Source organism: Eptesicus fuscus, chromosome 3 (genome assembly GCF_027574615.1).
Source record: "Eptesicus fuscus isolate TK198812 chromosome 3, DD_ASM_mEF_20220401, whole genome shotgun sequence".
NCBI lineage: Eukaryota > Metazoa > Chordata > Mammalia > Chiroptera > Vespertilionidae > Eptesicus > Eptesicus fuscus.
This window is the reverse complement of record NC_072475.1, coordinates 12,057,977-12,080,032: the sequence shown is the minus strand read 5'-3', so window position 1 is coordinate 12,080,032 and position 22,056 is coordinate 12,057,977. Positions and strand designations below refer to the sequence as shown.

Here is a 22,056-nt window from a genome sequence, read left to right as displayed (position 1 = left end):
CAAAATTAATCATGCTTTATACAATATTCATTTAATGTTCCGATCCATGTTATTAATAACTTAAATCAAGTTCCAAATGAGTTTTTAATATGATTTAATTTCCTATAGTTCCTTTAACCCTGAAGATCTTAAGGCTGTCAGGATTCTAGAGAAGAGTGTGGATGTTGGGAAAGAATGGTGGAACTAGAGGCAGTTCTCTGCCCCATTGGAAGCAGCCTAGCGCCTGTGTCAGCAGCTCATGCCCGCCATCAATGCAGTCATTTATGTCAGAAGCTGTTTCCAAGCCGAATTGCATTTTCCCCAAACACGCTATGAATTTATGAGCAAGGAATGTGATATCACTAGAGGAAGGAGTTTCACTTCACCTCCCATCCCATTACCTCTTAGTTTTCAAGTGGAAGAAAGATTGCACTAGAACCCCCTAATAGAATTTATATTTAGAGTACTAATTTTTTAATACATATATATACATTAATTATTGATTTTAGAGAAGAAGGGAGAGGGGAGAGAGAGATAGAAACAGCAATGATGAGAGAGAATCATTGATAGGCCACCTCCTGCATCCCCCACACTGGAGATGGAGCCCATAACCCGAGCATGTTCCCTGATCGGGAATTGAATCGTGACCTCCTGGTTCATAGGTCAATGCTCAACCACTGAGTCACACAGGCCAGGCAGAGTACTGATTATTTTAACAAATACGTTGGATCTCTCTCGATTGTACTATTTTATACATTCAACTATTTACCTTTCACTGGGAGATACCAAGATCTGCTGAGTGACAATGAGACCATCAAGACTAGCCTTTTTCATCATGTGGGCTACATTGTCTGAGGAAATATATTTCTGATTATTAGAAAATAAAGGACAAATAATTTTGGAAGTGGGATACAGAAATACTTCCTTTAAAAGCAAAGCTGTCTCACCCATGAGTGTGTTGCATATAAATGTTTCTTTTCAGAGGACAATGACTGATAATCTTTTACCTAAAACAGTAGCAGAGTTATTTACATCTTCCTGACACCGTGACTCGGACATGTTCCCACTGACTGGGATGGTGGGCAGAACCACTTCACTTTTAAAATGGATTAGTTTTATAAACTATATTTCTAAGTATTTTTATTTTGACAGTGGAACTTTACGATTGACTTTTACAGGAATTATATTCCTTAACTCTCATGTTAACATCCCTGTGCGGTACCTAGAACTATTTTTATTATCATTTCATAAATGAGAAACAGTCTTACAATGTTTCTAGGGATATACAGAGGCAGGATTTGAAGACGTTACAAATGCTAACTCCGAATCCTACTTTTTCCCTCCATGGGAGACAAGGATACTTGGAAAGTGTAAGGAAAGGTAGAAGGCAGAGGAGATTTTAGGGCAAATGAAGTCGTTTTCTGGCGTTCACTCTGGCAGTCTGAAGAAGGCCTAAGGAGAGGAGAGAGGGGCCTCTGTCTTGTTATAGATTTAAAATCAGCAAGCAGTGAGGACGACCTGTCTGTAATAGTAAGAAAATAATGCACATGTTATGGTTAGAATGTGGATAGTGTTTTAATGATCTTAATGTGTTATTAAAAGACTTTTTGACATTTAGTGTATTTGCAGTGTGGTTGTCTCTTATACAGGGTGGGGCAAAAGTAGGTCTACAGTTGTTCGTATGGAAAATAACAGAATCCTATGTAATAAAAGGCTAATATGCAAATTGTCCCCTCGACTGGTAGTTCGACCTGGGGGCAGGGCTGGCCAGCCAACCTCCTGTGGCCCCTTCCCTCAGCCCTGATCAGGGTGGGCCGGCTGGACCCCACCCGTGCATGAATTCATGCACCGAGCCTCTAGCAATTAATAAATAACAATACAAGAGTAAATTGTTTCATGTACTCACAACTGTAAACCCACGTTTGCCACACCCTGCATAAATGCCTTCCACATTCACAACTCAAATTGAAATCAAAGTAATATTAAACTGGCCCTAGCCAGTGTGGCTTAGTGGATAGCCAGTCTGAGAACTGAAGGATCCTGATTCAATTCTGGTCAGGGCACGTACCTCGGTTGCAGGCTCAATCCTCATCTCTGGTCGGAGTGGTGTGGGAGGCAACCAATCAATATGTCTCTCTCACATCAATGCTTCTCTCTTTCTCCATCCTCCCTTCCACTCTCTCTAAAAATCAATGGAAAAATATCCTCGGGTGAGGATTAACCTGAAGGGTGAGCCATAAGCCTGTAATAAATATTGCATTATCTGAAAATATTGTTTAAGTAAATGGAAAAAATATTGAACATGAGTTCATCCATGGGATTTATCAATATTGTAGTAAAATATAGAAATGTTTTAAAAATGTTAAAAAGATTTTAAAAGATTTGAGTTAACTGTCCTGAAACTTAAAGTGTGATATTAAGGACACATTTTCCACTGCCCTGAAGCCTGTGTATTCTATTGATAAGGATTTGAACTTAGACTGCTGACTTAGAGTGACTTGCCCTTGTAACCATACTAGAGGCCCGGTGCATGAAAATTCATATACTGGAGAGGGGGGGTCCCCTCAGCCCGGCCTGCCCCCTCTCACAGTCCCAGAGCCCTCAGGGGTTGGAGGCGACCCGGCAATCAGGGGAAGGCAATGCCCCCATCACACCTCTGCTGCTGCCACTGCCGGTAGTGCAAGCCTCAGCTGGCCCTGGTTACCTGAGCCTCGGGCGGCCCTGGGCAGCTGGGCAGCTGCCATCCAAGGCTTGCCTGCGCCTCAGGCCAGCCCTGGGTGGCTGGGAGGCTGAGGGGACTGGGGACTCAGGAGGCAGGTACACAGAGCGGCCAGGCCCCAGCGGGGCTGAGGGACTGGGTGCCACCATCTTGTGACTGTGGGCGCCGCCATATTTGAGGGTGTGACAGTCAATTAGCATATTCCCTCCTTATTGGTTGTGGGCACTGCCATCTTTGTGAGGGTGTGATGGTCAATTAGCATATTCCCTCTTTATTAGATAGCATGTCTGATGACGTATTCTCCTCCCCCTCTCCAGAGAGAGACCGAGTGCTTACAAGTTTGCTTACTGATATGCCCATTAGCACTAATGTTAAACTTGAGATCTTGTTATGCATGTTGTTTACCAGAATCCCCCTACTCCTCCCTGGACTGCTGTGGGTACTACAGGCTATGTAAAGGGTCCCCAAACACCATTTGAATTGATCATTGCTTGATCGTTGGACGCCTGGTCCTTGCTGATTGCTTTGATCCCTGCGCTGCGCTGCTGGTTCTGATCACTGGAAGTTTATCTTCACTGATCGCCTTCAGTTTGGGTGCAGTTCCCCTCCCCACTCTGCTCAGCTCCACTCTGTGCCAGAAGACAGACAAATGGTGGGGCCACAGATCGATCTGCGCTGTGCACAGAGATCTCTGAAGGCAACGCTGCTTCATTCCTGACCTGACCAGCCAGCCAGAGAAGGCGCCACTGCTGCCACCAGAGGAAGCCACATTTTGGGAGCTCCCTTTAAGCCTGTACCCACGGCACCAGGAATTTTGAGTAACAGTGTGCTGTGTGTTAATAAGCTTTGTGCCCACTGCAATGATAAAAGGAGAATAAATTGCTGTGTGAATTGCACCTGCAACTATTCGTGTGGCATAATTCCTCTGGCAGTCATAATTATCTACCTAATAAAAGAGTAACATGCTAAATGACCATACCTTCATGACGCCCACCAGTCAATCAGGAGTGAGTATTCAAATTAACCCAACAAAGATGGCAGGTTAATTTGCATACATAGGCACTGAGCAGCCAGGGTGGGGCAGGATGCTTGCATCATTGCCATGGCGACGATGCAGGCGTTCCGCACCATCCCAGCCACTCTGGGCCTCTGGGCAGCGTGGGAAGGCAGAAAGGTGGCTCTCGGCCGGAGTGGAAAGGCGGCTCTGGCCAGAGCGAAGGCGGTGCCGGCAGCCAGAGGAACGAAGGCCCATTCTTGCACAAATCTTCATTTGTGCATCAGGCCACTAGTACTAATATAAGGTCAGATGAAATTGCCTACCCCAGTCCTGCCTGCATAAAGTAGTCTTTTTGCTAGCAACTACTTTGAATGTCCGAACACCTGCACAGTTAAAGTTTATCTCAAGGGATGTCTCAGATAAATGCCCCCTCCTTTCTCGGACAATCATCAGATTTAGTCACCCTAACAGCATCACAGATCATTTAAAAGGAAAATAGAAGAGTCCCCATAATTTCCTGGCCTTTTTTCTAAAAGTTAATGTTAAAAGAAACACATTTATTTGTCTTAAGTAAAATAAAGATTGTTATGTATCATGTATTTCCTAGGTTTTGTATATGTATTCTTTTTTAAGTTGCTATGTGTTATCTGATAGTGGAACATGAGGATGGTTTGTCTTTTATCTCACTTCTTTTGGTACCACTTTGAAATTTCTTTTGTCTTTTATTATTTCGCAACCTTAGTTTCCATGAGAACGGGCTCAGTCAGACCGTATTTGGGACTCATTCAGAATGTGGAGTTAAGGATTCCTAATTAGGCGTCAGGCACTTATAGCTGAGTGAATATGAGTCTCTGTGTTACATCTTTGAAGGTGTAGACAACTGGGCTATGATTTCATGATAGGCTTGCATTTTCAAATATTTTAATCAAAGATTTGGATCAGAGAGCTTTAAAATCATTTAAGTGTTGTAGAACATGCTTGAACAAAATGAAGTCTATTTAGGCATGCTGCTCTTGACAGATAAGGAGACTTAAGAGATACCAGTTATCACAGTTAAACTCATCAACATTGTTTAAACGTTTCTTAGCGGAAAATGTTATCCTTTGAAATACAGTGTATTGTGAGTAGGAAGAATTATATTGGGCTGCAATTTAGAGCAGGTAAGTAATTAAAAGTCAAAGAGAGGTAAGACAGAAGATAACAGCATTGAAAAGCCTCCAAACTGTACAAAAAAGGTCTTGAATAAATCCTGTGTCCTCTTAGGTCATTTTGTTGTGTCCACATAAGAAATGTCCAAACCTGTAGGGAATTTTTATGAGTTTATTTGAGCCTAACCGAGGTCAGTTGCAATGGAGCAAGATCTCAATGGATTGAAAAAATGCTCCCTTGAGAATGGCACTTTTGCAGCTTGTTTTATTTATTTGTTTATTTTAATCCTCACCCAAGGATATTTTCCCATTGAGTTTTAGAGAGAGTGAAAGAGAAAAGACAGAGAGAAATATCAATGTGAGAGAAACACATCGATTGGTTGCCTCCTGAACCTACCCCAACCAAGACCCTGGCTGGGGAGGAGCCTGCATCCAAGGTATGTGCCCTTGAGCGGAATCGAACCCAGGACCTTTAGATCTGCAGGCTGATGCTCTATCCACTGAGCCAAACCGGCTAGGGCTTTAGCTTATTTTACATATCAGAATCAAAGGAGGCGATGTGGGGGGCGGGGACGGGGTTACATGAAATCATGGATGGTAGATTAAAGGGGCGGAGGACAGCAAAGGAGGAAATCTCTTGGATTGGATAAAGAGTAAAACAGAGACATATTTTTTACATTGGCAGGGACAGGATAATGAACATTTACAGCACATAGGATGTACGTAGGCAACAAAATAACAAGGAATTCTGCTCTGGTGTGGTGGGAGATTGTGCTCTAAGGGGTTTAGAGGAGATTACTAATACTCTGACATTTCAAGAGTATGCTGTCTTAGATGCAAAAAGACAATAGGCAGGTACACTTAAGGACAAGATTGCCCTTTGGCAAGGAAGCTACAGGCCAAGACAGAACCCACGCTTCCTTAGGACTTCTTATGTTCAGACCATCCTATGTGGACAGGTCTGCCATACTGGCCTCTCCAGAACTTGTCAGGTTTATTAACTTGTGGCCCCCTTTTTGTCTGAGAACAAGTACCACCAGCGGACTATAATGTACATCATAGGTTTTACTCTTAAAAAATTACTTTTATGCACCTGGCCAGCATGGCTCAGTGGTTGAGCACTGATCCATGAACCAAGAGGTCACAGTTTAATTCCCGGTCAGGGCACATGCCTGCGTTGTGGGCTCATTTTCTAGTAGGGAACGTGCAGGAGGCAGCAATCAATGTCTCTCTCTCATGGATTTTTTTTTTCTCTCTCTCCCTCTCCCTTCCTCTGTCTAAAAAAAAAAACAAACAAAAAACAACCACAAACAATGAAAACATATTTCAAAGATTACCTTTATGCTCATGTTACAAAGGTTGTCTAAGTGGAGACCGCTCTCAAGTTTATAAACAGAGTTTTCAAGTGTCTGTTAGCTGAGAGTGTGTTCCAGTAATTCAATAGGGAACTCCTGGCAGGAGGGGTGTTACTGCCCCAGGGGGCGCTGTGGAGTTCTGGTGGACTTATTGATCTGATTGGTGGGTGCTATTCATTTTCTAGGCAGGGACCAGTGCTGATAAATATCTGTGTGCCAGATGACATTGTAAGATAAAGACTTGCCCTGTGTCCCTCATCCTTCATCCTTTCCCAGGTCCCACTGCACGTTCATGTAAATGAAAACTTTATAACTATCTTAGCCTATAACTACACTATTTTACCTATAAACACAATTTTTCCCCCTGCACAGCCTTAATATATAACTAAATATGCAAGTTTCCATCTAATGGCTACAGTAGCTCTGTTCTTTATTTCCTGTACTGTTTGGAATGGCTCCTGGTCTTTTTCTCTTAAATCTCTTTAGCTGACACTCATTATGTTCCGTGCACAGCCCCTGGGGGTCAGCGCACATCATAGCGACCGGTTGTTCAGTTGTTCCGCTGTTCAGTCTATTTGCATATTAGGGTTTTATATATATAGATATAAACATATAAAATGATACATTATCTATCAATTTTGGTTTAGTAGAGTGAAGCAGGCATCAAAAATTTATTACTGCCCTACCTGGTTTGGCTCAGTGGATAGAGCATCAGCCTGCAGACTAAAGGGTCTTGGGTTTGATTCTGGTCAAGGGCACATGCCTGGGCTGTGGGCTCGATCCACTGTAGGAGGGTGTGCAAGAGGCAGCTGATCAATGATTCTCTCTCATCACTGATGATTCTATCTCTCTCTTCCTCTCTGAAATCAATAAAAATATTTTAAAAATTAATAAAATAAAAATAAAGGACTGTGGAATGTGCCTGGTACATCATGGGTGACTTGAGCATAGGCTTTTGCGGGGGGGCGGGGGGGGGCGGGCAGTAACTGAGGGGGAAGCTGGAAAGACAGGGGTCAGTTCCGAAAGGCCATTGGAAGGAATTTAGATTTCATCCTGAATGCTAGGGGAAGCAGTTGAAGGAAGCTAAATATGATCAGATTGTGCTCTAAGAAGCTCATTCATGTCCGAGTGAGACTGAATTGCAGACTTGTCCGCATCGATCTTGGTTCTTAGCTATTTCCCTCCTGAATCCAAGGAAGAGGCGTCTCTGCTGTTGAAAGCTAATTTCTTACCCGCGCTCCTGCTGCTCTTCCTCCAGTTTCCATGGGTCCTTTGCTTCAGGGGTTTATCCCCTCTCTCATCCTATCTTCAACTTCTTTCTCTTCATCACCACCTCTCTGATCACAGGCTGTAGAATGCTCACGTCTCTACCATTTTAAGAGTGAATAAAACCCACCATGGTACTGAAACCGGACAACCAATGGGTCCAGATTGCCTGTCACTTCTTGAGCCAATTCAGCAGAGACAGGGTGGAATCATATATGAGCGTTTATTCCAGTACTGCCAGCGTTATGGGAGAGCAGCAGGTCAGCCACAAAAATGAACACATGGGACTACATCAAAATAAAAAGCTTCTGCACCACAAAAGACACCATCAACACAACAAGACTGCCTATCATCAACCAACAACAAGCGCTGGTGAGGATGCGGAGAAAAAGGAACCCTCGTGCACTGCTGGTGGGAATGCAGACTGGTGCAGCCACTGTGGAGAGAACAGTATGGAATTTCCTAAAAAAATTAAAAATGGAACTCCCATTTGACCCAGTGATCTCACTTCTAGGAATATATCCCAAGAAACCAGAAACACCAATCAGAAAGGATATATGCACCCCTATGTTCATAGCAGCACAATTCACCATAGCTAATATTTGGAAACAACCTAAGTGCCCATCAGCAGATGAGTGGATTAAAAAACTGAGGTACATCTACACAATAGAATACTATGCTGCTGTAAAAAAGAAAGAACTCTTACCATTTGCAACAGCATGGATGGACCTGGAGAGCATTATGCTAAGCGAAATAGGCCAGTCGGAGAAAGATAAAATATCGCATGATCTCACTCATATGTGGGATCTAATGAACAACACAAACTGATGAACAAAAATAGATCCAGAGACAGAAGCATCGAAAAGACCATCAAACCTCAGAGGGAAAGCAGGGGAGGAGGGTGGTAAGAGATCAACCAAAGGACTTGTATCCATGCATATGAGCATGACTAATGGACACAGACAATAGGGGAGGTGGGGTGGGGGCATGTGCTGGGGAGTGGGAATGGCCGGGGAGAGGCCAATGGGGGGAAAAGGAGACATATGTAAAAATTTCAACAATAAAGAATTTTAAAGAGGGGGCGATTATAGTCCTTGGATTTAGAGCACTCAAGAAACCAGGGTAACTAATTCTGAGCAGTCTTCCCTGACAGTTGTAAAATACAACTGTTGAGCAATGCCAAGCCATTGTTCCTATGGTCTGTACTTCAAAATAAATGCTTCTTGTTCCTTTGGCTTCCTGAAGACTAATCAAAGGAAACGAAGCAACAATAAGCTGGAGGATTTCCCTTCGTTTCCACATCTCTTCTGGAAGCATTTCTGCTAATAAAAGTTAATTAATATAGCACATGTATGAAATGTAAAAACTACAGTTTTTATGAATCCTCGTCAAACAGGAGAGTAGAAAAACAAAACGTATACAACTCTCATATTTTAAGAATTGAAGTTTGAGAGAGAGGTAGTGTATGTGAGCAGGTGAGCGCTAAGTTGTTGGTCTATAAAATCTTTAGTATTTTAAAGGTTGAACTATCAGATAATGGACTGTGCAGACTGCTTCCTTTATTGTGGGTGGTCAAATCTAGAAAGCTAAATGAATGCATTAATACGAAGTCCATAACGGTGTGCAGAGATGGATTAGTGGAGCTCTCACGAAGAAATTTTTTTTTTAATTTCGTTCTTTCAAATTTTACAAAATGTGCTTACATTGCTAGGCCCTCCCCACCTCACCACAAGGCCTTGGGAGGTGCAAGTGAGAACCCCAAAGCTTAAGCCTCATTAAATTCCTGGTCAGCCCTGACTGGTTTGGCTCAGTGGATAGTGTCGGCCTGCAGACTGAAGGGTCCCAGGTTTGTTTCCAGTCAAGGGCATGTACCTCGGTTGCAGGCACATCCCCAGTAGGGGGTGTGCAGGAGGCAGCTAATTGATGTTTCTCTTTCATCGATGTTTCTAGCTCTCTATCCCGCTCCCTTACTCTTTATAAAAAATCAACAAAATATATTTTTTAAAAAATTCCCAGTCAGCCTGCCTGCCTTTATGTGTCTATTCATTATATCTATAACACTTTTAATTCAGAAAAAAAATTTGAGAACATTAGCAGTGCTCTATCTTCATTGAAGAAATGCAAAGATCACCCTGGCCTGGTAGCTCAGTTGGTTAGAGCATTGTCCTGATATGCCAAGATTGGGGGTTTGATCCCTCATCAGGGCACATACAAGAATCAATCAATGAATGCATAAATAAGTGGAACAACACATTGATGTTTCTCTCTCTCTCTCTCTCTCTCTCTCTCTCTCTCTCTCTCTCTCTCTCCCCCCTTCTCCCATACCCTCTCTCTACAATCAATTTAAAAACATTTTTTTAAAAAGAAATGCAGCCGAAGCCGGTTTGGCTCAGTGGATAGAGTGTCGGCCTGCGGACTGAAAGGTCCCAGATTCGATCCCGGTCAGGGCATGTACCTTGGTTGCGGGCACATCCCCAGTAGGGGGTGTGCAGGAGGCAGCTGATGGATGTTTCTCTCTCATTCATGTTTCTAACTCTCTATCCCTCTCCCTTCCTCTCTGTAAAAAATTAATAAAATATATTTTTAAAAAAAGGAATGCAAAGATAACTTCATTTGCAGGTTATAAATTTAACAAATTGGTGATGTTAGAGAATCTTCTTGATACATTTTATACTAATCTTTGTAATACACAACTTGTATTCATAACTGCATGTTCATGCTTTCAAAAAGTAAAAACTTTTGATACATTAAATTGTTTTAATTCCCCAAATTCACTTAGTGAGGCTGGGCATAAAGGTATAAAGAAAGTTTAAAACAAACGTCTGTCCTGTGGGAGGTGCAGAGAGCTTAGTATATGGTAGAGTGCTGTCTTCTCACATTTGTTGCTTTAGTGGATCTATAAACATCAACTGACTGCGGAATAACCATTTCACTCTCCCTTGAGCTAGACAGCCACTGAGCAGTCTGTGTACCAGCTGTCAGAGGGCAGTTTGTGCAGGGATTCCCAGATTCCCACACGCTGGTGATTCAGAACCAGAGTTCAGAACCCAGAATTCAGAAACTCAGTTTGAACACTTTGCCTATAGCTGACCAAAACTCTGGAGAGCCCTAGCTGGTTTGTTTCAGTGGCTAGAGCATTGGCCTGTGGACCAAAGGGTCCCAGGTTCAATTCTGGTCAAGGGCACATACCTCTACCTCCGTTGTAGGTTCTTCCCCAGCCCGGGCCCTGGTTGGGGAGCCTGCAGGAGGCAACCAACCAATCGATGTGTTGCTCTCACATCTATGTTTCTCTCTGTCTTTCCCTGGCTCTTCCACTCTCTCTAAAAATCAATGGAAAAATATCCTTGATTGAGGGTTAAACACACACACACACACACACACACACACACACACACACACACAACTCTGGAGAAATGATTTATAGTGCCTGCTCTGAAACAGTATTTACTAGTATGTGACAAGTATATTAATATGTTCATTTCTGCTGAGAAGTTTAACTATCAAATACGAACTTGAAGTCTTGAAAAACTATATTGAGTTAGTAACTAAAGTTTCAGAACCAAGGGCAGTGAATGATCTTAAATTAAAATGTCATCAAGCACTCTAACCGGTGTGGCTCAGTGGATAGAGCGTCGGCCTGTGGACTGAAGGGTCCCAGGTTCAATTCCGGTCAAGGACATGTACCTTGGATGGGGGTACATCCCCAGTAGGGGGCGGGCAGGAGGCAGCTGATTGATGTTTCCCTCTCATCGATGTTTCTAACTCTCTATCCCTCTCCTTCCTCTCTGTAAAAAAATCAATAAAATATGTGTGTTTTTAATGTCATCAAGCACTCAAAGCCTGATGCCCCATCTCCACTGTAAGGATGCAGCTGACACACAGCTCAGACCACATGAGACAGTGAAGATAGACCATCTCCCATTTTAGTGCTCTTCGCCATTATATCACACGTCTATTTTTATATCTGACATCTTTAATAACAGTTTCTTATTTTACACTGATAAAGTTCTCACGCTATTGTTTCTTGGTATCTCAGTCTTAGGGGAAATCAGAACACAGGATGATCGGCATGCCTTCCAGTGAGTATGTGATTCTTATTGGCATCAGATTTGTACAATGACATTTCTTCATTTTGTCTTGGGAGTCTACTGGATTTGAGTTGACTGTTATCTATTTAAAATCTAGAGTTCAGTCCTGGCTGGTGTGACTCTCTTGGTTGGGCATTATCCCATGTACCAGGAGGTTGCCAGTTCAATTCCCAGTCAGGGCACATGCCCGGGTTTCCAGCTGGATTGCTGGTAGGGGGTATGTAGGAGGCAGTTGATAGATGTTTCTCTCTCATGGATGTTTTTTCTTCTCTCTCTCTCTCTCTCTCCCTTCCTCTCTCTCTAAAAATCAATTAAAATATTTAAAAAGTAAAATAAAATATGTAGTTCATACCATTGGTAAAATAATTGTATGTGGCTGAGATTGTCACTTGGAGAATATCAATGAAAGTCCTCAGAAAATTTAAATAGCTTCTTTTATTTCCTACTGGGGACTAACTACCTGGTGAAGTTCAACCATTGAAGGCCTTCCGTTGCTATTGGCCACCATTAAACAAGTGAAGATGTACTGAAGGACTTTCCTTTGACATTTTTTAGAATTTGTTTTACATTAGAAGTTAATTTATTTACTTCATCTCTATCTAATATTACTCCAAAATTTTAATTGTCCGGTTGTTTGGGTAACAGAATGCCCTGAAAATTTCTCTAAATTTACTAATGCATGCAACTTATATGAAAACAACTTTATATTCAGTTCTAAAATACAAATGGTCTTTCTTGTCCTCAAATGTTTTTTAAAACAGAAAAGGGGAGGGGACATAAAACTTCTGTGCGGCATGTAATAAACACACAAGTTTAATTCAAATTACTTCATTCACCACAGACAGTCTCCCACGAACATTTTCTCTGCTAAAAATGGCAATTGGTTATATACTCTCTGAATGATGTCGTTGCAGCCCTAAGGCTTGAAAATGGACGCGAAGCCATCTGCAGAGTATCTGGCAGTATTGTGTTTGGTCCTAGTACTTTCTCACAAAGCCACTAATTTGAGAATGGCTGGGCAGGGGGAGGGGGTGCCCTGTGGAGCCAGTAGAGCTAGATATAGATGCATATCTTGGCTTCCCTGCTTTATAGCATTGTAACCTTGAGCAAGAGCTACTTAACCTCTCTCTTAGTCCTCACATCTGTCAAATGAGGATATTAACATAGGGGAGTCACATTTTACTTAGATGTTAGGTTCTTAAGGGGAAAATTTATTCATAGTCAAATCACCCTTAAATTCTTTAGGCCATCATTAACTCACCAGGACATCATTAACTCACCAGGACATCAGCTCTAAAAGTTAAGCACATCTTTTAGTTTTTCTTACACTTTGATGTGGCTTCACTTTCTCTGAAAATAGGGTATCAATGTCTCATTAAAAGGAAGGGCCATGGATGGCCATGGAGAGCATTATGCTAAGCGAAATAAGCCAGTCAGAGAAAGATAAATAACACGTGATCTCACTCATTTGTGGAATATAATCAACAACATAAACTGATGAACAAAAATAGATCCAGAGACAGAGAAGCATTGAACAGACCATCCAATCTCAGAGAGAAGGCAGGGGAAGGTGGTGGTGGGGGGGGAGAGGGGACGGCAGTTAAGAGATCGACCAAAGGACTTATATGCATGCGTATAAGCATAACCAATGGACACAGGCACTAGTGGGACAAGGGCATGTGCTGGGGGTGGGAGTGGCTGGGGAGAAGCCAATGGCGGGAAAAGGAGACTTATGTAATACTTTAAACAATCAATCAATCAATCAATCAATAATACACCCATTTAAAAAAAAAAAGAGGAAGGGCCAGAATGTCCAATATGAGAGGTTAGAAGAGGACATGTCTGTATGTCTGTCTCCCTCTCCTCCATCCCCACCCCACTCTTTAGACCTACTATACTTAAATGATGAGATAGATGAGTATATTATCTAACTCCTAAATTTATAAATTTTAACATATAAATATTATCCGTAATGAATACTGGGTGGTATTATTTTGTTACTGCTAGCCCTGTGCATCTTTCTTATAGTTGTTAGTGTGATTGTATATCAGTGATTACTGAAACAGGAATTTTAGGGGAATACTAGGAGCCCAGTACTCGATTTGAAATCGCGTGGCGCCGCCCACCCTCGAGTCGCTGGTCGGGCCCTGCCTTGCTCCCCGGGCCCCGCAGCAACTGCGGCCACTGCCGGTCCAGCCCTGCCTCTGTCTCTGGCCCTTGAAGCAGCTTCGGCCGCTGCTGATCAGGCCCTCCCCCAGCGCAGGTGTGCAAAGGCCCCTGCCGCCCCACCCCCCGACACTGCACGCACAACCTCCTCCTGTCTGGTCGACCCATTATGGTGTCCTGGTTAATTAACATATTTCTCTATTATGTATATAGATAGGCAGGTTTAGGGAATTTTTAGAATTGGGGTCCATGGTAAAAACAGGGCTACAGATTGGGAGAAAGTACATTTCCATAATACAAGGAAGCCAGGTGCAGTTACATTTCCATAAGACAAGGGAGCAACAACAAGTACATTTCCATAAGACAAGGGAACTGGAAGTAGCCAAAAAAGGTCTATATTTGCAAAATAAAAAAGAAGGAAAAAAGCCCAAAAGGAATAGGAGGACAATAAGGGAGGAGGGCCTCAAAAGTCACTATAGTAACCAATTCGAAAGGGAATATTGACCAATCAGAGGGGATATCAGCGCACAGAAACTGCTGCCTTTATAAACCGTGGAAACAGGAAGTCTTTCCCCCTCCCCATGTGGGAGTCTGTTCTCTGGGGCTCTTTTCCTCTCCCCACGTGGGAGTCTGTACTTGTTCTTCAATAAATCTCCACCTTTGCTATACCACCTTCTGTTCGTGGATTCATTCTTCGACTCCAGCAGACAAAGAATCTGGGTTCCAGTCCAAAAATTCCGTATCCTTATCAAAACCACAAGGCTATTAATTTTTACTTTTGATAATTTATGAAATAATTTATGTCCAGTTTTTTATACCTTGCTTGTGTGCATGGTAATCTCTGCAACGTATCAATTTTTGCTAAGTATGTTTTTAGTTAAAAGCATTCATTTAAACAACACTTTTATAGTAAATTTTAAAATTGTGATACTGTAAATGAGTATTTATTTTTAGTCAAACCAGATTATTTTAGGTAAGTGATAAACAATAGTCAAACCAGATTATTTTAGGTAAGTGATAAACAATATTTATAAGAACTTTTATCCTTACCGTTGGGGAGGGGAAAGAAACACCAGGGTTTCTTTTGACTTGGCTGGGAGTTGTTAGCGGTTATGGAAGTAATCATCTCTTAGCCTCATCTTATGAATTTCTGCCAGAGATTTTGGCACACATCCATAACTATTAAAGATGTTTTGTAGCTAACCTAACTTTAAAACAATCGCCGACCTCAATCAGCAGACAATTTTATTTGTTTTCCTATTTAACTTGTTCTGGAAAATTGAAGGGAAAATAAAAATCACTTCAAGAAAGCAGCCAACAGAGACTATCCCTAACATCTGTTAGTGAAATGTTTATACAAAATCCAACATTTTGTTTTCATAAGGAGAGTTATTGAGTGCAAGTTTTAAAAAATTAAAACTGAATGCCAAGAGTAGGAAGGCTGAAACAGGATAGAAATCTTATAACGCATAAATAGTTTTATAAAGATTTAGAACGTTGTCTTTAATAAGTTCAACAAAAGTCACCACACGTTTTAATTCTTTTTACTTAATTAAAAGCAAGCCTTGAAGTAAATAGAATTAGAAGAAGGAAGGTAGCTAGGAGGAGATGCTTAAAAATCACATAAATTAGTATTCAACTACCTATTTATTAATTCATTCAAACTAATCCTCATTTTAATTTTTTGTTTTGTTTTTACCTTTATAGTTTTGCCAGTTCAACCAGTCCTCGCTTTTTTAGTGTCTGGGACACATTATTTTTTTTCTGTTCAAATATATACATATAAAAATTATGAGGGACTTCAAATCTGAAGTTAACGGCTGTTCTTTTCCACAGAACTTTTGAAGTGATTTTTGAAAACTTAAGAAACTTTTCTCAAAGGAATATTAAGCAAGTGGAAAAATTGAAAAGGAGGGAAATGATTTAACCCAGTCCTAACCTTCCAACCTCAGACTGGATGAATGTTTGCCTCCAATGAAAGCTGGCCCAAGCCTCCTCAAGAAAATAAACACGCTCAGTGGGCCCTGCGGTGTTGGAAAAGTTCAAAGATACGATGATGCGGAGGAAACAAAGATCTTTTCCTATTTTGCCCAGACTTTTCCTTCAGCTAGTTTCAAGGGAATATGAGTCTTCATTGTTTTGTCTAAAAAGTACTAAAATCCTTTAAAAATGACAAATACCAGTCCTCATTGGAATTTCTCTGAGGGCACTAATTTACATGTTGCTAAAGGAGAAAAGAGACTTTTTCAAAGTGTGTTTTGAAAGTTTCACAGAATAATGGTTTGGAATCAGAATCACTGGCAAAAAAAAAAAAAAAATCATATTATTTAGATGTAGGTTATATGCAACAAGAATACATGAGACCCTGGCTTCCCCAGCTCACTTAGGAGGGATCTGGCTTGGCCAGCTTAGTCCTTCCCTTCCTCTGCTCTCTGAAGATCCGGACCCCGCCTGTAGACTATGGTCTAGACAACAAAATCGGGGAAGGAGAGGAGAAGCTGGAAAAGAAAGACACAGGGGCTGGGGGAGGGGGGAAACTGGGGGAGGGAGGATGTGGGGGCGCGGGGAGGAGAGAGTTAGAGGAACACGGTACATATTCTGGTTTGGGACAGAAATATATGGGAAGGGGGAAAAGGATATTTAAAAAGATTGCTTAGCCCTAACTGGTTTGGCTCAGTGGATAGAGCGTCAGCCTGCAGACTGAAAGGTCCCAGGTTCGATTCCAATCAATTAATCAATCAATCAATCAATCAATAAAAAGATTGCTTAGACCCCTGCCTGTGAACCAGGAGGTCATGGTTCGATTCCCTGTTAGGACACATGCTGGGGTTGAGGGCTTGATCCCCAGTGTGGAGTGTGCAGGAGGCAGTTGATCAATGATTCTCTCATCATTGATGTTTCTGTCTCTCTCTACCTCTTCCTTCCTCCCTGAAATCAATTAAAAAAAAATTTTTTTAATGGTACCCAACCATAGAGAATTGTTGTGAGACTCAAATAAGTTAACATTTGTAAGTGCTAGTAATGTCGACTAACATCTAAGTGCTTAATAAATGTCATCTATTGTTCTTTCTCCTCCTTCCTTCCTTCCTTCCTTCCTTCCTTCCTTCCTTCCTTCCTTCCTTCCTTCCTTTCTTCCTTCTTTCTTTCTTTCTTCCTTTCCTTTCTTTCAAGATGGGTTGCCCAGGGATTGAACTCGAAACCTAGGTATGTGCCCTGACCGGGAATCGAACCTGAGACCTTTCAATGTATGGGACTTTCCAACCAACTGAGCAACACCAGCCAGGTCTATTGCTCTTTCTTAAGAGCCCATTAAGATCCTCTTCTCCAACTCACTTCCTCCTCTCTACCATGAGGCTGGGGAGAAGGTATGATTTTTCTAAAGGTCTGCATCAGCTATGATTCGTTTCCGTTTCCCTCATAGTCAAGGTTTCCAGATGTGGAAAGGCTGGAAATACCCTGCTTTTTTTCTCTCTGGTTTTGGCTTCGTACATCCCCTCCTGAGGCAAAGAACACTTGGCTGCATAATGTGGGGGAGGGCAAATATTCCAAAACATTGTCTTGTACAGCACACAATTCTCAGTCTATAGATGGAAACTGATGAGTAAATAGATGGAATGATGTTACATCATGGGCAACACCTATATTTCTGGCATGAGTGACCATGTGGATTGTGGTGTCTTTCACTGTGATAGGATTTGTAGAAAGAAAACAATGTTTAGGGGCAAACATCTGAGTTTATTTTTGCCTATGAGTTTGTGGTTCTTATAGGAAATTAAGATAAAGGTATCCTATAGAAAGAGCAGTTTATGGATTTAATCTCAGGAGACAACTTACAGCTGGATATACAGATTTAGGACTTTTTAGCAAATAAATGGTTATTGAATGACTGAGACTATAAGAAATTATATATAAAGGAGTTAGTTGAGTCAGAAAAGCCATTTCTGGATGGATGGATGGATGGATGGATGGATGGATGGATGGATGGATGGTGGATGGATGGGAAGAACCCAAAAGGGATATAGAATGAAGATTAGTCATGTCACACAATCCAGGGAAGTCAACGAAGTCGGATGTCAGAGAGAGATTAAATAAGATAAACACTGAAAATTGTCCATTGGAAATGGCAACAGTGAGATCATTTTTGCCTTGGTGAAAACAGGGTTGTAGATCTTACAAAGACAGAGGCAAATGAAAGCATGACCAGCGAAACAGCACTTCTAGTAAATTGTAGAAACATATTCAAGAAATAACCTTTGGGTTTTTATGATCAGTTTAATTTGGTCTGAGGTTATTTCATATACGATTTGGGGATGAATAATGAATAGCAGCAGTTGGATCCTTTTACCTAAATTGTTTACTTAAGCTAACCAGCATGCATGCTTTGTATTCTGACTTTGAAGTAATTAATACCAGTCCAGTATTGCATACTTATGACACCTTCCCCAGTGAATTGCTTGCCTTCAGGAACCCTTCATTAGTGTTGGTTTGATCTGACCCCATTCACTGGATTCCTCTCAATAGTATACAATGTGGACGGGTATTATTTATGCATTTAACAACCATTTATTGTGCCTTGCTTTATGCTAGGCACTCTTCTATGTGTTTGGGCTATATCAGAGAGTACAACAGGTAAAAATCTTTCCCCAGTAGCATTTATATTTCAGATATATATACTTATAGGAAGTGATTTAAATTATTTTTAAATATGGTCATTAAACTGACGGTAGAATGACATCCATAACACACAATGATACATATCAAAGATTGAATTAGAAAGTTTTAATTCCTGGTTCTGCTACTTGGTTGTTCCAGTCTTAGTATGTCTAGTCATAAGGTATACGAAAGTCAATAACTATGTTGTATACCTGATGCTAATAGAATATTGTATGTCGACTGTAATTGAAAAATAAATTTTAAAAACTTTAAAGAAAGTAATGTCTAGTACAGCAGGTCACTCTGAACATTGAATGTTATAGAATAAAAGTAAAGTATGTATGAACACTTGTAAAGTGAAATTTTGTATAAGGTTATGGGCATGATGATACACCATCATCATCATCACTGTATAACTCAGATCACGTTAGCCACCACAATCACCATAATGACCCATTTTCATATGAGGAAGGTACAGTCAAGTGATAAGTTCCCAAAGCAGTTTGTATTCTTGAATGAGGTGCTAAAAATTAGTAGGTTTTATTGGGGGACAATACCCTCTGATACTAGATTATATATTAGCTGAATTAAGGACATACACTCTTGTTTAACAATCAAGCTTGTGGAAGGGTGTTGTCTATTAGGGGGCCCTAATAGATTTATGGGTTCTGCTTTGGGAAATGTTTAAAGGGTAAAACCACCATACAGAACACAGAAGAGACATGTAATGGTTTGGCTTGGTTTTTCTTATTTTGATACTTTAAAACATAATGTTCCCTAGCCGGTTTGGCTCAGTGGATAGAGCGTCGGCCTGTGGACTGAAAGGTCCCAGGTTTGATTCCTGGTCAGGGCACATGCCTGGGTTGCAGGCTCGATCCCCAGTAGGGGCATGCAGGAGGCAGCCAGTCAATCATTCTCTCTCATCATTGATGTTTCCATCACTCTCTCCCTCTTCCTTCCTCTCTGAAATCAATAAAAATATATATATTTTTAAAAAGTATAAAAAAAACCATAATGTGCTACAAATTATATGAAACTGTCACCAAACTTGAGGCCTGTTTTCTTTAATATTGCATCTCTTGCATCCCATTCAAACATTTTAAAAAGACCTCTTGTACTATTTTAATTATCCTCTCTGTTTTAATCTTCCAGGTCCTAAGACCTTTGGATTGTCTGACCCAAAAGACCATCAAGTAATCACAGCAATAGAGTATCAAGGTAGAGTATGTTACTGCTTTTCACAGACTGTTTTGTTTAAATGACCCAAGAGTATGGCACCTGTGAAGTTACCTTTCTGTTTGTCCAGACCCTCTGCCTCACCTCACACTAATTCTTCTGCCTAAAATGCCATTTCTGCCTTGGGAACTCTTTCTCCACCTCCTCAATGGAAATGTTGGATGTGCGATGAAAGACCTGATGTACAAGGAAGGTCTCTTATTACGTAAATTATCTGGAACAAAGCAAATCTAATTTGTGAAACTGGGGAGATGGAGATCTTGAAAATTTCCAGTCAGGTAGATGTGGTAAATGGAAATTAACACAGCTAACCTCATGCTATTTGATGTATTTAAGATGGCGTGAATATAGCCTATTTTGAGGTGCCATTTTGCTGTTTATTTTAGCTTCTTCAAAATATTTAAGTTTCAGTTTTGCAAGATGAAAAAGTTCTGGAGGGTTGGTTGCTCAACCATGTGAATATACTTACCATGACTGAACTGTACAGTTAAAAATCAAGATGTTGCCCTAGCTGGTTTGGCTCAATGGATAGAGCGTTGGCCTGTGGACCAAAGGGTCCCGGGTTCAATTCTGGCCAAGGCACATACCCAAGTTGGGGGCTCAATCCCCAGAGGGGAACATACTGGAGGCAGCAGGTCAATGATTCTCTCTCATTATTGATGTTTCTATCTCTCCCTTCTTTTCTGAAATTAATAAAAATATATTTTAGAAAATTGAGATGTTAAATTTAAAGTATGTGTATTTTACCACAATTAAAAAAATGTTAATGGTTCTAATAGCCAACAATTTATAAGGCTTTTGTAAGTTTACCTCAAATATTGACTATCCACTACTTTTCTGAAGTCTCTTTTACCTGGAACACAATAATCATAGGAAAATAGAAGAATGTCTGTTTCTTAACCCTTTGCACTCGCTTGCTTTTTTTCTCGATTCCTTTATTCAACTCGGGATTTAATTTTTTAAATACCCCAGATTTTACAAAGCGCGGCAGTAGAATAAAAAGCTGGAGTTTCTTTTCATACAAACTTATTTATTTGGATTTTTTTATATTTCAAATTATTGATACATTCAATACAATTCAACATACGAGCTGCTACCGATGCTAACCATGTCGAGTCACACTCGACATCCGAGTGCAAAAGGTTAAATGTCATACTTGTTGAGGCAGAGATGGTAAGCATTTAAGAAACAAGCCCTGATGTCTGATCCCTTTTCTTCAGGCATGTCTTAGGTTCCCGGAGGTGGAGAGAGATAGGTTAAAGGAAGAGCAAAGATTATAGGTGAGGACTGGGGTGTGTAGGAATTAAATGAATTAGTACTTAACCAGTACTTATAATAGTACTTGGCACATTGTGTTATATGTGATTATTTAGTAAAAATATGCTATAATAAGAGTCAGCCTATTATTCAAAAATAACATCACTTAATAACAAATTGCTTAAGTATTTAGAAAGTTCTAATATTTTACATGAGTAAGCTAATAAAGTACTCTTATCATGGCTTCGTTTTAAATGGGCAGAGGTGAGAAGAGGAAATTAAAGATTGGAAGTAATTTGGAACTATGGAATGTACGTAGAGGCCAAAAGAATGAGCTCATTGAGAGGAAGATGGGTCAGGATGCTCATGAGGGACACGGAAGTGAAGTTAGTTTCTCCTACTTTTTACTTTCCTGGAGGTTCTTACTGTTGAGTGCAACGGGATACCAGTTATATTCTTTAGAATGCCAGTTACATTCTTTAGTCTTACATTCCTTTTTAAAAAACGTACTGAGCTCTAGCCGGTTGCTCAGTGGTTAGAGCATCAGCCCTCACCCTGAGGGATCACAGGTTCGATTCCCCTGGCCTGGTCTGGGAGCATGCAGGAGGCAACCAATCTATATGTCTCTCTCACATCAGTGTTTCTCTCTTTCTCTCTCTCTCCCTCCCTTCCAGTCTCTCTAAACATCAATAGAAAAAATATCCTCAGGTGAGGATTAACAAAATAATAATAATGATAGTAAATAAAAAACTTATTCAGGCGAAATTCACATAACATTAAATCCACCGTGTTAAAGTAAACAAGTTAGTGGCATTGGTACATTCACAATGTTGTGCAACCATCACCTCCATTTAGTTTCAAAACATCGCTCCATACTAAAACTCTGTACTATTGACATTACTTTTTTAAAAATATGTTTTTATTGATTTTAGATAGAGAGGAAGGGAGAAGGAGAGAGAGAGAGAGAGAGAGAGAGAGAGAGAGAGAGAGAGAGAGAGAGAAATATTGATGTGAGAGAGAAACATCAATCGGCTGCCTCCTGCATCCTCCTTGCTGGGCATCAAGCCCACAATCCAAGCATGTGCCCTGACTGGGAATCGAACTGGTGTATGGGATGATGATCAACCAACTGAGCCACACCAGCCAGGACTACATTACTTTTTAATGGGTGTTTTATGTTTACTGTAGAAAA

General features: G+C 40.9%; 1 protein-coding gene across 2 annotated transcripts in view; it reads left to right on the top strand.

The window, feature by feature from the left end:
* Positions 1-22,056, top strand: part of JAM2 (junctional adhesion molecule 2) — a 52,563-nt gene that overhangs the window by 12,869 nt on the left and 17,638 nt on the right. For both annotated transcript variants that reach the window (XM_054713647.1, XM_054713648.1), the window contains exon 2: positions 19,524-19,589. In XM_054713647.1, coding sequence (XP_054569622.1) covers positions 19,524-19,589 — 66 coding nt within the window. The remainder of the gene's footprint in view (positions 1-19,523; positions 19,590-22,056) is intronic.